Below are 15934 nucleotides of genomic sequence, written 5' to 3' on the forward strand. Positions count from 1 at the left end.
GCGGACGTTGGGGATGAGGATAGGGTCCAGGGATAGTCAAGATGAGGGTACTAAGGACTAGTGAGCTGTGTGAGATGGACAATCCGGAGACAGCAGGACCGAGCTGTGCGGAGATTGTCAGATCTGCCTCGTGGCTGGCCGTGCTAGCAAGCCAACCATGCGCGAACTCCCTCGGCGCTGAGCCGCTTGTCGCCGGGCGCCATGCGAGGCCAGTCCCAGCGTGGTGTCAAGCAAGAAGAACTCTGTACGCGGCACACAAGCAATCTTCCACTGGCGTCAGGCACAGGCACGGATACAGATCTAGCCTCCACTTGGCCACTTGAAGGATGGCGAATCTCGGGGAAGCCAGATCTTTCCCGATCCGAAACTCCTTTGAGGGGAGAGTGTATACCTCGCCCGAAAGACCATGCTTACCCCCTTCCTGTCGACCGCGCGGAGAAGCAGAGTTTATCGCGCGACCATGACGCGTTTGGCGGTGGAGATGGGGGGCGATAAGATCTGAAACACGGATCTAGACGGTGAAACACGGGGGAAGCAGAGCATCAATCTCGCGTTGCAAGTCCCCCTCATCGCTATCCTGCCCCTTGCTGTGGTTCGGATCCTTTCTGTGCCTGGAGGGAGCAAGCGGCTGTGCCTGAATGTGATCGAAAGTGATGCACAGTTGTTAGTATCCTCGTTACCTTTGTCTCAATAAATCGCCAAAGAGGTCTCAGAATCCCGTACTTTCAGGCCGCATACCCTGCACCGATATACTACCACGCGATACTCCGTCCCAGCCGCTTCGCAGCATGTCTTCCACACCCAACAGATTCTACTTTTCTCGACCATCCCCACCACGCTCGTCCCTCTCACATGGCGCCATCCCTATCCACCCCGCCCAACGTGATCAGTCGCCCTCCCCTCCTCTCTCACCTTCAGACCGCTTCCTCGTCCTGCCGCGAAATGCGATTTCACTACCTCCCTTTCAACCTCCACCTCAGCAACTCAGTCTTCCACCGTCCGTGCGCCCGTTCTCCAGCAGGAATGAAGGCAAGAGCAAGTCTCACTCATTGCCTTCCGCCTCTCGGCCAGTCACAGCTGAGAAGCACTCCTGGTGGTCGGATACCGGAGCGGCGCCGAGCCCAGCGTCGAAAACCCGTATCAGATTGACGGGATGGCAACAGATGCATCTGGAGGGGATCTGGCTTCTGGTACGTCTGTCAGCTGTGTTAGCTTTGAAGCTGACATCCAGACTCGTACCCCACCCAAGACTCGGCGAGAAGAAGCTGCCCAATACACCGGGATGACTCCGCGCCAAGTCCAGGTGTGGTTCCAGGTAAGCCCTCCCGCAGATACGCTATGTGAGACTCAGTTGACGTCGTTTAGAATCGGCGCCAGAAGGAGAAGAAGATCGCGGCGCGGACCTCTGAAGCAGGAATGACCGCCGAGCTCGAATCTGAGTCGGAAGAAGGCCAGGAGAGGGAAGGAGGCAGCACGGACAGCTTCGAGGAGGAGGAGGAGGGAGGTGCAAGTCCTGCAATGTCGAGCGCCAGAGGCCGGACGGTATCGTTCGACCGTCGAGTTGGTGAGTCCTCTTTCCGCTCTCCGTTGCCTCTGAGGCGATCTTGCATCCGAGGGGAAGGGGGCACTGCGCTGACCCCGCCTAGATATCCCGCCTTACCCCCAGCCGAGTCCTTTGATCCGCTCAGACACGCCTGTCCGCTCGCCTGGGCATTACCCACCCACTGCGTCCCACGACCAGCGTCCCGCCAGCAGCTCGCACAGGCCCCGACCGGAATGGGCTGAGGAGCAGCGGCCGAGGCACAGGTAGACCGAGCTTCGACTTGTCATATAGATTCATCCTTATTGCTACATCTCATTGGATTGTATATCAGTAGACGTAGACAGACACGTCAGTATAATGCGAGCCAGGTAGAAGAGGTACCGTTGACCAGATGCATGTGCATGATGTATACGTCAAACCTCACAAACACTACCTACTTGAGAGAGCTCCAACTCTGCTTTAACCCCTATGTACAAGTAACGAGCAGCCGGATCACGCCGAGAGAGGTACCGTGGGATGGGCAAAGATGCTCATGTGCCGACCAGTGTTTGACCCATATGAGCCAGCAGGTGACCGAGGTCTACCGTGTCCTTCCGCGCGGACGAAGTGTTGGTACCGCCTGTTTGGACCTGTTGATTACGCTCGCTCGACGTCGACTCGTTGGTGATCGGACCGGAACCAAGCGCAAATCGGGCTTTGGCCAAGCTGGCGATGACGTCCGTTTTCGATTTTCCAGGTAAGGCATGCGAGACGTACTCGACCAGATCGGCATCTGCACCTTAGCTGAAACCTACAAACTGGACTTACCAGTCGGCACGTCCTTGGCTACATGTATATCGCTACACGTCGCGTCTGCACACATTCCCCCTCCCGCCTCTGCAGCGCACAGCACCACCTCTGGCTCCTTCCTCATCCGCCGCGTTAGTATAACAGAAGAAAGCAGATTTTGGTCAATAGCTTCGAGCCGCAGAAGGGTACCTGCTCGCTCTCCTCGTCCGCTAGAGGACGGCGCGAGACTCGCTATCCTTGATAGCTGAGGGTAGCGGGGAAGAAGCGGGGAGTATGGGCGAAAGTGGGGAAGGGAGGTCTTTGGTCAGTGTACTGGCCGCGTGTCGACGCACTTGCTGAGGAGCGGGATCTGTGTTGACTGCAGCAGGGAGGGGTATGTCCTGCTGAAGAAAAGGTCAGCTATGCCCGATACCTTGGTCTTGCTGAAGAGTCGCAGGTCGCACCTCCATTGCTTCTTCAGGGAGCGGATCTGACATCAGCTCGACACCCCAAGACACTCACCATCATGTGCGACAACCTCAACTGGTTGATCAGCAGGGACCAACACAACGATCGATGATCAGCGGACTCACGCTCTGGGGGAGTATCCGCCGCTTCCGCGACCGCATCCGGCACTTCACCTGGCTATCAGCTTGCACAAGCCAGCCGCCCGCTGCCAAACACACTGCTCTCAGCCATGACAACATCCTCCTCCTCCACCTTGACCTCCACCTCCACTGACAGCGACACCGGCGGAGCCTGTACCGGCGCGCTGATGGCCGCCGCCTCGCTCGTTGCCCTCTTTGCAATCCTCGCCTTCATCCGTTGCTCGATCTGCTCCTTCAATTTGCGGATCCCCTCCTCCTTCTCCGCCAGCAACTTGGCCGTAGCCGCCATCGCCGCCGTACTGGGCATGGGCGTTGCACTGCCCGACGTGATCTTCAAACGCGACATCTGACCCGCCTTGTCCCCGTCGTCCTCCGAGTCCGAGTCGGAATCCGAGTGGTCGAGGAACATGACGAGCCGATTGGGTCGCTGGGGTATACCGCCAAATAGGGTGCGGCGCTTATTTGGTGGAAGACGAGCAGGGAGGGAAGTCGGCCGATTGTCCATCATGTCCTCCGCATTGACGCGCTTGACGCCGCGCGGGATCCGAAGGGCGGTCGAGACAGGGACATCCGATGGGAGAGAGGGCATAGACAGGATCGGAGTAGACGAGGCCGAGAAAGGCGGGTCCTCCGTCGTATCCTCAATCTGCCCCTCCTCAGTCTCATCGTCCTCCATGTCCATGTCCATATCCTGGTCCATCGCCGCCTCAGCCGCCCTCTGCTCCGTCTGCAGCCCCATCACTTCTTCCTCCAGCTCTGCCATCTGTTCCTCGATCGTCTTGTCCGCCGAGACGCTATCCTCGTCAATGACGATTGGAGCAGAATCTATCGATCCCGGCTCGACAAACATCTCTGCTGGCTCTATCGGTGAAACTAGAGGCTTGGCAGCCTTCCTCGCCTTCATACTCTCGATCGCCTTGCGCCGACTTTCGAGCAAAGCCGTGCGAGCGGCCAATTCAGCCCCGACCAACCGAGGCGCGGCCTGAGCCTCAAAGACAGGTTGCTCGACAGGTTGGTATGGATTCGCCATTTGCTCGCTGGGACCTGTGTTGAAGCTGTAGAAGTTGCTACCCGCGATGTCCGTGCTGATGACAGACCCTTCGGTGGGCGCTGCCGACAAGCGATTCGGCCGGGGCGGAAGCTTGGCGCGCTTATTTGAGCGTGGGCTGGACCGCGGGCTGGAGATTGGATGTGCCGGTGGCGGAGGTGCCGATGCAGGATAGATTGTGGGCTGCAGCGCTGCGATGTAGGGGTTCGGATGTGTGGCAGTGGGCAGAGATGGGGGTTGGGTTGGTGGCGGGGGAGGGGGAGGAATTTGTCGACTGGCCTGTGGATGCGGCGGGTGGGCATTGAGTTGAGGTGGCCGGAGATAGGGGTTGGGGAGATATGGGTTGGGCTGGGCAGGATGAGAGCCAGATGAAGATGCTTGCGAGAAGGATGACAGCGGCTGCAAACTCTTCATCTGGGCTGTCAACCCTGCAGTATACGAGCTACCGTTGGAGGACAGGGACGAGTAAGCCTGGGGAGGCGGACGGCCTGGCGGAGTAGGTGGACGATAGCTCTCGATGCGGACCGGAGGAGGGGGGATGGGGGTCGGTAATCGCCGAATGGAGGGGGAGGTGGCGGTGGTAATGGGCTCGAAGAGGGATGCCAAGAGGATCTCGCAATGAGCTTCGAGCCTCTCTTGGGACTCGAAGGACCCATCAATATGTCGACGAGATGCTCTTCTGATGCCTCCGAGCTATGACTGGGGTTCCGAGCCATTTGAAACGCCCTGGTGATAGGAGCGGGGGGAGGGGGAGATGGCGTCATGATTTGCCTCGGCGGCGACGGAGCTACCGAAGGGGCCGGGACCCTCTTCCTGGCCCCTGCGACGATCTCTTCGCAGACGGCAGTGACATAGCGAGCGGTTGCGCCGCGGGCGATGAGATCGCCGGGCGGGAAACCCTCTTGGAGAAGGTTGCGGATGATGTCCATGTATTGCCGCGCTTCTTCCGGCGAGATACCTTCCAATCAGCTGCGTTCTCCATATTGAGCTTTTACTCACCCGCTGGGGCTGGAGCTAGGGGTCCGGGCGAGTCCATAACTCTCGCCGAGTTCGACCTTTCCACCGTAACCTTCACTTCCGGCTCGGGATCAGGCGGAAGGTGCGGCGGAGGGGCGCGGTTCTGCGGTACGGAGGATTGTGGGCGTCCTTTCGGTAACGGAGCCTTTCTGGCTGGACCAGATGGCAAGGACGATGCGGCAGAGCGCGAAGGGAAGTTTTTGACCGTGGGTGAAGTATGGGTTGATCGAGGTCGAGGTGGCGTCAGAGGTCGTCGAGGCGGAGTGGGCGGTCCGAGATACTGAATGTCGTCTTCTCCAGAGCTAATCTCGCCCTCTTCCTTCGGGACGGACGAAGGCTGACCGACCGCTGTTCGGGGCGCTCGAGCCGCTGTGGATGGTCCTGGACCGGCCCGAGCGTTGTTCTGAAAGGTGGCCATGGTGTTCGGGGCAGTTGAGCGCAACCCGATGCTCTCCGAAGAGTTGTGGTGATCAAGATATGGTGGCTTGGACGACGCAGATCCCATGGAAGGGGTCTAGCGAGGATGAGAGGGAAGGGAGGTTATAGGTGAAAGGAAGGAATGATGTTGGCGGCGTGTGACCGCCATCCGCTTGGATCTCGATGAAAAGGTGCGCGGAAAATTGCGTGATGTATACTAATCTTGGAGTCTGTCGCTATGTGCGTGATATACGCACTACGCAATGGAGGAAGATGGTATAAAGTACTATGGAAGAGAGACGAAAGGGGAGCGAAAGGGCGCGGCGGTTTCGTCAACCGGCCAGCTGAGGGAATGAGCAAGATCCAAGATCCGTGCGTCAGGATGGACGGATGTGGCAGTGTGGCGGTCGTGGTGCTAGGGGCAGCTTGTAAGGGAGGCAAGCGCATGCTGGACGAGATTCAAGCTGATGGGTCGCTCGCTGCAGACTGAACCTTACGATCCCTGATCACCATGCAAGACGCGCCACGGGAGGGTACAAGCCCATGTCTCAATCGCCAGGTCATGACTCTACCTGTAGCTGGTCCAGTACTGCTCACTTGGCCAGTCTTTGCCCTCGCGAGACCATGCTGCACGACCTCTGACGCCCAGATCGCGATGTGATACCGCTACACAGACTGCATACTATCACTGCCATTTACGATATCTTACACTTCTGACATTGATCTCTGCCCCACCGTATAAGTCTCTTTTCGTTGAGCGTGAGTACAGACGGTTAAGCCTGCTCAGCCCACGCCGGGAGCCACTGCTCCCAGTTGGCCCAGCTGTCCTGCGCCGAGAGGTCGTTACCCTCGTCATCGTGGTGGTGGTGAGGGGGAACGAGGACCTTGTTGATGACGTGGAAAGCACCGTTGCGGGCCGGCACGTCGATAGTCTCGACCGCGTGACCGTTCACGGTGATGGAGGTCTTGATCGCGGCTATATCGTCAGCAAAAGTCTCATCGCCCCGCCAAAATGCAGCTTACAATCAATGGGGAGAACCTTCTTCTTCTCGAGAACAAGCTTGAGAGTAGAGTTGGGCAAGCCAGTGTGCACCTCGAGCTCCTGACGGAAGCTCGGGTCATCCGCGACGTTGAACATGCCCTCGGCCGCCTCGATGAAGGAGCGCTTCTCGTGTTTCTCGTGGTACTGGAACTCCGAGAGGACAAGCGAGTGGGGGATGTAGTGGTATGCGAGGACCTTGGCGAGGACGCGCTTGCCGAAGGGGGAGAAGAGGAAGAACTTGAGTTTGGGGGGAAGGAGAGCGAACGCGGCGTTGGTTGGCGCAAAGAAGGTGGCGAGGGGTGAGCCGGTGAACTCTGGGTGACCGGGCTTGGACGCGTTCCGGTCGTACGCGTAGTCAAGGTAGTGCCTGCCGTCGGTGCCCTGCACAGCCGAGGTGACGGTCGAGAAGAAGTCGGGGAAAGCGTAAAGACTTTCAAAGATCGATCCGGGAGGGAGGAGGGGGCGGTTGATGGTGTGGAGGTACCCGTTCTTGGCCTTGATGTCGCTGACGAGGACACGGGCGTAGAAGTTGATCTTGAGCGCTGATGATCAGCAACGGCCTCCGATCGAATAGACTGGGACTTACAAGGAGGGAGCAAGGACTTCTCGACCCTGATACGGCGGTAAAGACCCCCGCCACCACCTCGGCCAGCCTTCAACGCAGTCTCGAGCGTCGAGTTCTGAGCGAGATCGGACGCGGTGTAAGCCTTGGGGAGACCGTGGTAAGCCAGAACCTTGGCTGCGATCTTCTTGAAGATCTCCCGCTTCCGCTTCTTGTCCTCGTCCGAGTCGCCACCGTGGTGACCGTGGTGGTCGCGGTGGTCATCCTCGAGGAGGTAGGCGGGCTGACGGTCCAAAAGGGACGAGACGGTGGCGAGCGAGGGGTTGGCCATAAGCTGACAGTCAGCCCAGATCTACTGAAGCATGGCTTGAGACTTACAGCGGTGAGCTCCGCGTGGTCATCATCATGATGGTGGTGGTGGTGCTCAGGAGGGGTGAGAGCGTCGTTGTTGGGAGCCTAGACTGTCAGCTCTTACCCGCCGATCTGATCGATTGTACTCACAAAGAAGGTGATCTGGAGCTTCCCATCGTCAAGGATCTCCCTGGCAGTGCCGCCAACGAACTACCCATCAGCTCGGTCGCTCGTAATCAAGATGCCACACTCACATCGATCACGTTGGTCAACTTGGAGAAGCTGTGCGGGTCGTCCTTGAGCTTCTTCCAGATCGTCTCCTGGGTCTCATCGCCGCTGTTCTGGTGGGCAACCACCGCATCGATCTCGTCCTGGACCGAGTCGATGATCTCGTGGGCTTTACCAAAGGACCACTCGCCCAGGTCCTTGGCGCCGTTCACAAAGCCGGACTGGATATTGGACCATTGCGAGACGGTGAGCTCGGGGAGAGCAGGCCGGGCAGGAAGGGCCGCGACGATCGGCAAGAGGAGGAAGAGGTTGTGCAGCATTTTCGGTATGCTGAGATGAAGTATGGATGAGAGAGAGATATAAGCAAGAAGCTGGGAACTGATGCGATCTGGCTTCAAAGGAGCTTACGCGTCGCTGGCTATGACGCTTGAGCGCGCGAGAGTGAGTAACGCAATAGAGATCATCTGCTGACTTGCACACCCTGATGTCTGATGCACCTTCTGACTGCTCGCATCGGCCGGAGCATTGCGCATCATAGACACCGCTCGCTTGCCGTGGTCTGCGCAGTAGACAAGGCCAGCTGCAGCTTGAAGAGGCATCGGCAGCAGCGGCAGCCAGGCGACCTCGGCCATCGGTCATGAGCAGTGACGTCATACCGCACCAGCCACGGCCGCCGCGACTTCGAGGATTGTACTGTAGTTGAGAATTCGAGCTGTCTGAACGGGTCTGGTCCTGGTCCGAGTCGGTATGTCCTGCATAGCATAACGCAAGCACGATATCTAGAATACAGAAATCCGCACCGCTGAGATGCTCAATGAAAACGAGATATAACAGACGCAATCATTGACCTATCTCCTCCGCATGAACACCCTGACCACTACCGCTCCCACCCCCACGCCCACCAAGAACAGATACCCCGGCAGCTGCCTGATCCTCACCGGCAGCCCCTCCGCCTCCGGCAACAGCCCCAATCTCGCCAGAATAGAGTCCGAGAGCATCCCCACCGGGCTGCCCGGGCGCGTCATCTCCCTCCCGGTAGGCGACGACGGCGTAGTCATGTGACCTTTCCGGCTGACCTCGTCCGAGACGCTCTCGAGCCTCGACTCCAGCTCCTTGACCCGCGAGACGAGCTGACTGAGTTGATCCTCCAGCTCGGCCTCGCGTGGGGATTTGATAGGCGGGGAGGGCGGGGCGAAGAGCGAGTCGACGCGATTAGGGCGGATTGTCACGCGACGAGAGGTGCTGGCACTGTCTTCTCCGCCACCGGAAGCTACCCGGAGCTCTTGGGGCAGGCGGCGACTACGGCGACCGGTGGAGGATGGCTGACGGAGCGCGGCGTAGGGGTCCGAGCCGGATGAGCGGTGTGTAGACATGTTGGACATGTGAGGGGAGCCGCCGTCCGCCGCGCGGGAGTCTCTCGTAGGAGATGGAGAGCTCTCCGTTTGAGCAGCGTCGTCGGTCTGAGCGCTCGACGGGATCCGAGGGCGTTCCGGGGTCGGTGTGACGGATAGCCTCATTCGATTAGGTGGGGTATCCGACGCCTGCTCGAGTGGGACGACGAGTTGCGCAGGTGATGCGTCCGGGTCAGGAGATCGGTAAGGTGGAGGTGGACTCGTTTGCTTCCCTTTGCCTCCTGCTTCTCCAGCTCCAAGGCCGGCAACGCCCAGACCCAGCCCCAACCCCATCGGCGGTCCCTTGACAGTCCCGCCTGGCCCTTCGTCCTCGTCCAGATAGGGGATATCGGCGGAGATCTCGCCCTCATCCCCCGACCCGGAGCTTAATGGGACACTCCCCATCGCCGGACTCGCCTCCTCATCCGCCATATTGCCCGCGCCAAGACTTCTCGTCGAGTCCCGCCGATTCCGCCGCACTCCCACGCCCATATCTTCCCATCGTCGCCATACTTCGCTCGTCGAGCTGCCGCCCGTCCACTGCGCCTTGAGCGGCTCGGGTTCTTCATCGAGATTCGGCGTAGAGGCATTGCTCTCGTACGCGTTGGCCATGCGCCGGACACCGGATACGGGCGAGATGTACCCATCGCCATCTTCGTCCTCTTCGAATAGGGTGGAACCGGTGCGTGGGACGTCAGAATTGAGCGGGGAAGGCGAGAAGGATGTCTTGTCGACTGACAGGCGGGATTGCAGGGATGAGCGGCGGAGGCGGCGGGAGATGGAAAGGAGGAGTGGGAGGAAAGGCGGAGGGCGAGATGAAGATCTGTTTAGATTAGCCATGACCTCCCGACCGCTGCGTAAGCTAGACTCACGTCCATGACTCTTGGTTTCCCTTGAGGAAGGCTCGGCCATTTACTTGCTGCCGCAACACCCAGGTCTCGATATCCTTGACGAGCGGGCCAGGTAGAGTCTGGCCAGAGCCGTCCGGTCCTCCGGTCCTCAGCGTATAGACGAGATAATTTGCCAGCTCCGACGGGCTCCACAACTTGGGATCCATCTACTAGTCAGCTGTCGCCTCTCAGCTCACTCAAGAGCAGCATGTGTGCCTTTGGCTCACCGGCAAATCCATTCCCTTCGTCGGGGTCATGACCTCCTCCACCCTTGGGAAGACAGGCAGCGTCCCACTCCTTCTCATCCCCGGCCTCGTCAACGGACTCTCCATGGACCGCCTCCTCCGTTCCCTCTCCTCCCTCGACAGCCCCCCGCCCGCGCCACCATTCGCAACCTTGTCCAGCTCCCCTTCAGACGCACTCGCGGCGAGACTGCTCATGCTCCGGCTAGACTTGTGTCGCAATTCTGCGACCGGCTGAGAAGGTGATGAGTTTGAGCGGGTCAGGAGGGACGATGAGGTCGTTTGAATGAGATAAGGGTGATAGTTCTTGGGTATCGAGGGGGAGGCGCGGAGATGGGGTGAATCGTTGGGCGTTGGGGATTTGAGAGGGGGTGAGGCAAGGCCTGCCAGCCCGGCCGAAGACGGCGTGCTTGGGATCATCGTGATTGAGAATTATGCCGACTGTCGATATCCTTTCAGTCGTCAGATGATGTTGCTGGGTGAAAAAGATGGTCCGCTAAGGATGGTTAGCCTCTGGTTAGGTGCATAATGTGCTCCAAAGGACTCACCCGGGAATCGTTCTGGGGGTCTGCCCGGGGTACACTTTCTTATACCTCTATATAGCTTCAAGCCTGCTCCGCGTGATGATGCCGTCTAGATGTATGAGATATAATCTTGCTTGGAGAGCAAGTCAAACAGAGGTGGAATGTTATGGTTTGTTGACGTCCAGGCTCAAAGCCTGACGCGCCTGATTTCTGTTTTGCCACCCAGCAACCAAAGCCACGTGTTGTGGCACTTGGTCATCTGGCCTGCAAGCTGGACCTGGGCTGAGTCCCTCAAGGTTATGAACCGCATCTACATCTGCTTTTACCAGCCTACTCAACCTCTCTATGTTAGATCAACTTGCCCAACACCTCATCCGCCAACTTTCTCACGTCTTTCTTCTTCCATCCCGCCATCTTGCCTCTAATCACCTCCTTCGCCCCCAGTACCTCCAACAAAGGTTCCAGATTCCCCTCGTACCCTGGCGCCAGATAACACACCTGCGCAAGCGCCACTAGCAGCCTGTGGCTGACGTCCTCGTCGGCCTCGTTCCCTATCGCCTCCACCAGCGCCGAAAGCACTTCGACTTCCCAGTCTTGCTCGCCTGTTTCTTCCGCGGGTGCGCCGGTGGCTTTCGCAGATCGATGTCGCCAGTTGGCGATGTTGATGGCTAGCCCGCCCGCAGCCGTCCGGACGGCGGCGTCTGAGTGGAGGAGGGAGTCGACGAGGATGGAGATGAGATCTGACTGATTGGTGGAGGGGGAGCCGAGTATGAGATTTGCGAGAGGAAGCGAGGCGAGGAGGTTTGTGAGTGTGCGAAGGACGGTGAGGAGGAATGGTTTTGGCGTATCGGCGCCTTTGGATTGCAATGTCGCCGCACCGAGCGAGAGTATGGGGGAGATAGGTTCAGGGCCGGGTGAGGTAGGCGATAGGGCGACCGTGAGCAGCGCGACGAGCGCCGGCTGGAGCAGTGCGACCCGCCACAGGTCAACGACGGGGAAGGTCTCCTCCGCCTTCAGCGAGCCCAGAAGACTTGTAGTCGCCTGTGTCCATTCCGCATAGACAGCCTTCCGCTCCGCCTCCCCTGAGACCTTGCCCTCCAGCAGCGGCACCGCTCGCTCCTTGAGCACCCTGATCCCGTCTGCTCCGCCAGCAAATCCCTCGAGCTTGCCGAGCAGCGCCGCGTAATTTGGGATGTTTGAGCTCCGTATCGGGTCGATAGGGAGATGCTCCAGGGCAGGCATGTATACCCGCCTGTGCTTATGCCGAGGAAAGCACTCATCTAGGAAGGTTTCCACCTTGGACTCCAGTTCCCGCTTGCTCGCTCCACGAAGTTCCTCCACCTTCTTGCCATCCCGAAAGAACTGGAACGTAGGGGTGGCAGAGACACCATGTCGACCGGCAATGTCCCGGCCTTCCCCCATGCCCAGCTCGACCTCGAGGAAGCGGATGCCTTTGCTGGCGTACATAGATGCGAGGTCGTTCGCCAGTGCTTCATATATCGGCTTGATCATCCGGCAAGGAGGACAGGTAGGGGTATTGGTGAAGTTGACGATGACGGCGGTAGTTGAGGAGAGGATGGAGTTGAAGTTGGACAGGGAGGTGACAAGTGCGAGTGGGGTAGTGAGGGGTTTGAGTGAAGGGGAAGAGGAAGAGCCAGGTGGACCTGACGCGGCTTGAGCAACCGAAGCGAGGAGGCTCGAGGCTGCCGCCGAGGGTGTGCCCGAGCGAGTAGCGGGAGGCGTAGGAAGCGCTGATGTGCTGAGTCCAGCAGAAGGGTTGACCCGGTGCTCCGTTGACGATCGGCCGCGGAACATCTGGTCAATCATGGGCCTGAGCTGCTGCCCGAATGGCGTAGCCAAAAATTCTGCCGGTAGGCCTGACCATCAGCATTGCTCATTCCATTGTCCCTCTCAGACTCACCGCTGATCCACTCGGGTATGGTCCCGCCCGTCAAGAATCCTACCACGTCTGCGGTGAAGTGATTACAGTTGAACTCCATAAGATGGTACTTCTCCGCCGTATACTCTTCCGCCATGCTCTCGATGTACTCGTTGAATGTCTCCTCGTCGAGTTGCGTCTCGCCCATGTCCAGGATCTGCACCGGGGCGCCGTGGTGCGTCTTGCCAGGGACAGAGTGGAGGATGCCCTGACCAAAGAAGGTCTCGCGGCCAAAGACAACAACAGAAGTATGCCTTATGCGTCAACTAAGCAGTGGCACAAAAGGCAACCTTTAAGCTCACCATATTCCGTCGATCTGCTTGCCTGTGAGGGCGAGCGACATGGATTTCGCCATTCCCCTCGACAAGTCGTACACGTAGAGTTGGACTGGCGCCATCTTGCTGGGTCTGAGAGGCTGGTAAGGGTAGTAATCAGATGATCCAGGATAGCTGGATGTGGATGATGAGATATAAAGGACGACGAAAGCGTTGCAGCAGAGCTCGCGGTGCGTCCAAGTTTCATCACCTCGGCCATCGGTCATCCTCCTACACCACCTTCTAGAAGCATCCAGATGCTCCAGCGCAACCCAAGATGACATGGATGGTAATTGCATATGTTATGGTTTACTTTTCTGCTTCTACCGTACACCCTAGCTACTAGTACAACCCCCTATGTGCCGGAAAATCCGTTATACAAAAGAACAAAATGGTGGCAAGCCTGACCGCGTGTATGTAGCCTATGAATAGCTGCCAAATACCAATGAGAAGCCATTTGTTTGAGTGATGGTGTAGTGCCCGATGGCAGTCATGCGTTTGGTGGATGTTGAGAGTGAAGGTGACCTAGATGACCTTGACGGACCGATCTCTGCCCCTTCCCCTACCCCTCTCCTTCTCGTCCCCTACCTCCCTCCCCCTTCCTCTCTCCCTTCCCCTTCGGCGCCGGTCCGCCACACCCTCCTCATCGCTCACATCCGCGTCCGCATCGGGACCCTGGTTGGACATCCCGACGCCCTTCCCCAAATCCTCATTGCGCGTTTCCCGATCAAGCACCCTACCCGCCGACGAGCTCCGGCTCCTACTTCTCCGCCTTGACCTGCTCCGCGCCCGAGATCGAGAGCTCCGAAGACGATCCCGATCAACGCACGATCGATGGGCATTGGCTTGGATGTCCACGTCTTCCGGGCTGACGCTGCAGGCGGGGATCGCAATGTCCATGGGGACCGAGCGGACCAGCTGTTGCGCCGGACTATCTGGCGAGTCCGGGCGCGAGCGAAGAGCGGGAAGAGGCTCGGCGGGCTCAGCCTCCGGCGAGGTGAGTGCCGTGGAAGTAACGGTGGTGGGGACGGTCGACATTTGGGAAGGTGGTTGGGATGTGCGCGGAGGTATGGGAGCGGTGGCGTAGGGAGATATGACTGAGGATATTGCGAATGGGGCGAAGCGGGTAAAGTAGCTGGAGAGGTTCCACAGTGCGCTAGTGGTGGAGGCTGCTGGGCGAACAAGGGCGTTCTGCCGTTCAGGTAGGGGAGGGGGAACGGCTCCTATGCTGCCCTTACGGGAAGAGAGCTTGGCCCGGCCGTTGCTCCGACGGGCAAAGTTGGACGAACTGGCCGACATGGCCCCGTCATCCGTGACGATATCGACGTGGTCATGTGTGCCGACGACAGATGGGTCGATGGCTTCCGAAAAGGAGACGGTGGATAAAGTAGCTGTACCGCCGCCCATGTACGATGGTCCATCGTCATACGGCATTGTACTCGCCACGACGGCGACCTTGGCGACCTCGGCCGGAGAGGGCGTAACGGCAAAGTCGGCAGTGGAAGAACCTGGACGACCCGGTGTGGTGGTTTTGCGGAGCGCAGGGGGCCTGCTCGGGGAGGTGACCGACGTCAAAGCCTTGACGATCGATCCCATGCCATACCCGCTCAGTCCCGCCAATGCGGACCCTATCCTCCCCTTTGGCGTCGTACCCAACCCGGTGCTTCCGGCATCATTGACCACCTCGTCCTCCTCGACATGGTCATCTAGCGGCTCCGTCGACGGTGGGGGCAGCCAAGCCAGGCTGCTGATCCGCTTGGTCCGGGGACGGCCGCGCGGCTTATCGTCCTCAGCCTCATCTCCGTCCCGGCGATTGATGGAGCGCGCCCAGGAGATGATATCCTCCCGACTTCGAGATGAGGCCGATGAGGCAACCATCGCGGCGACGGGGGAGGTCGACGTGCTGCGGGTCTGGAGAGAGTTGGTGCGACCGAGGGAGAGGTGGGAGCGGAGTGTGGATACCTGGGCGGTTGCACTGCCGCCAGAAACCGCTCGGACCGGGAGGAGGGGAGGGGTGATTCCGACAGGCTTGATAGGCTCGTCGTCCTCCCCATCGCTGCTCTCTGATGTGGATAGGAAGACCGACTCGGGCGCGGTGCCTGGGGTGTTGGCCCCACCCGTCGACCTGGCTAGCCGCTTGGCCAATATATCCTTATATCTCCGCCCGTCCTCCTTGACCGATGTCAGACCCGGCGATTTCGGCGTCATGTTCGCCACGATTTCCCGCCGGGCGAACGCAGGGAGGACGGTGCTCTTGCGATGCTCTCGAAGAGGGAACAGCATAGGCGGGGAATTTGGGGCAGAGGGGAAGGAGAATGCTCGCCGATCGCGGGGTGCTCCGGCGGGAATGACGGGCGCGAAATCTGCTTCTGACGCTGGCGGTAGGAAGGTAGCGGCGCGTGTAGCGAGTGGTGGACGAGGCGCGCTCGGCTTGGTGGGTGAAGCGCTAGATCGTCGACGATCCAGCGATTTCACGGATGATGAGGGGTAGAGGGCAGGCGGGACGGGGGATGTGATTGGTATTTTGGAGGAAGAGGGCGTAGCTCCGCTATCTGCTTCACGACAGGCGTCCGAGCAGTAGGTGTTGCGAGCATCACGCTGAGGTGTCAGCGCTGATGCGGCATGGGTAGCTCTGACTTACAGTCCGCTTGGAACAGGTGAGGCACCAGGCCACGTCCATTCCAGAATCCGCCTCCATGATGGGCGAGCTGGAAGAGTCAGCAACCCGTCCTGTCCTTTCATGTCAGGTTGAGAAGTTGATAAGGAAAGGAGATCACGCACCCTCAAATAGCACCCCCAAAAAGAAGGGCTGAGATCTGGCGGGCTAGCCTAGTATCCAAGATCAGGTCCGAGCGAGGCGAGGTGAAACCGATGACGTCCGTTCGATGACTCTTTTGTCTGAAGGCTGACCGTGTAACGCTTGGCGGTGATCAGGTGGGGTGGTGATAGTTGACGGATGGACAGTCAAAGTACGTCCATGCAGAGGGGTCAAAGGTGTCGAATGGAAGAGGGGAAGAAAGGAGCGAGTGTGAGATGGGACAGTGGGGGAG

The 15934-nt window shown here is 59.1% G+C and overlaps 6 protein-coding genes across 6 annotated transcripts; 1 reads left to right on the forward strand and 5 right to left on the reverse strand.

Annotated features, from left to right (window-relative positions):
* Nucleotides 1-788: 788 nt before the first annotated feature.
* Nucleotides 789-1810, forward strand: MKK02DRAFT_44606 (uncharacterized protein; the record flags this gene model as incomplete). The annotated part of the gene is made up of 4 exons (XM_053093011.1): nt 789-1190; nt 1232-1315; nt 1366-1564; nt 1647-1810. The coding sequence occupies 4 exons, from the start codon at nt 789-791 to the stop codon at nt 1808-1810; spliced, it is 849 nt and encodes a 282-aa protein (XP_052945685.1).
* Nucleotides 1811-2073: 263 nt separating this feature from the next.
* On the reverse strand, nt 2074-5402 carry MKK02DRAFT_44607 (uncharacterized protein; the record flags this gene model as incomplete). Its single annotated transcript, XM_053093012.1, has 8 exons — nt 2074-2315; nt 2351-2368; nt 2745-2801; nt 2834-2854; nt 2905-2952; nt 2998-4579; nt 4636-4925; nt 4967-5402. The coding sequence occupies 8 exons, from the start codon at nt 5400-5402 to the stop codon at nt 2074-2076; spliced, it is 2694 nt and encodes an 897-aa protein (XP_052945686.1).
* Nucleotides 5403-6174: 772 nt separating this feature from the next.
* Nucleotides 6175-7904, reverse strand: MKK02DRAFT_26358 (FAS1 domain-containing protein; the record flags this gene model as incomplete). Its single annotated transcript, XM_053087179.1, has 6 exons — nt 6175-6377; nt 6425-6985; nt 7030-7339; nt 7384-7461; nt 7507-7566; nt 7611-7904. 6 exons carry the CDS (start codon nt 7902-7904, stop codon nt 6175-6177), a joined length of 1506 nt encoding a protein of 501 aa, XP_052945687.1.
* A 528-nt stretch (nt 7905-8432) lies between these two features.
* MKK02DRAFT_44609 (uncharacterized protein) lies at nt 8433-10527 on the reverse strand (the record flags this gene model as incomplete). Its single annotated transcript, XM_053093013.1, has 3 exons — nt 8433-9798; nt 9848-10032; nt 10093-10527. The coding sequence occupies 3 exons, from the start codon at nt 10525-10527 to the stop codon at nt 8433-8435; spliced, it is 1986 nt and encodes a 661-aa protein (XP_052945688.1).
* Nucleotides 10528-10979: 452 nt separating this feature from the next.
* On the reverse strand, nt 10980-12967 carry MKK02DRAFT_44610 (PPPDE putative peptidase domain-containing protein; the record flags this gene model as incomplete). The annotated part of the gene is made up of 3 exons (XM_053093014.1): nt 10980-12508; nt 12553-12824; nt 12873-12967. The coding sequence occupies 3 exons, from the start codon at nt 12965-12967 to the stop codon at nt 10980-10982; spliced, it is 1896 nt and encodes a 631-aa protein (XP_052945689.1).
* A 442-nt stretch (nt 12968-13409) lies between these two features.
* MKK02DRAFT_33226 (uncharacterized protein) lies at nt 13410-15582 on the reverse strand (the record flags this gene model as incomplete). The annotated part of the gene is made up of 2 exons (XM_053088677.1): nt 13410-15482; nt 15526-15582. The coding sequence occupies 2 exons, from the start codon at nt 15580-15582 to the stop codon at nt 13410-13412; spliced, it is 2130 nt and encodes a 709-aa protein (XP_052945690.1).
* Between the last annotated feature and the right edge of the window lie 352 nt (nt 15583-15934).

The sequence above is a fragment of the Dioszegia hungarica genome (genome assembly GCF_025882075.1).
Source record: "Dioszegia hungarica strain PDD-24b-2 chromosome Unknown MKK02contig_8, whole genome shotgun sequence".
NCBI classification, from domain to species: domain Eukaryota; kingdom Fungi; phylum Basidiomycota; class Tremellomycetes; order Tremellales; family Bulleribasidiaceae; genus Dioszegia; species Dioszegia hungarica.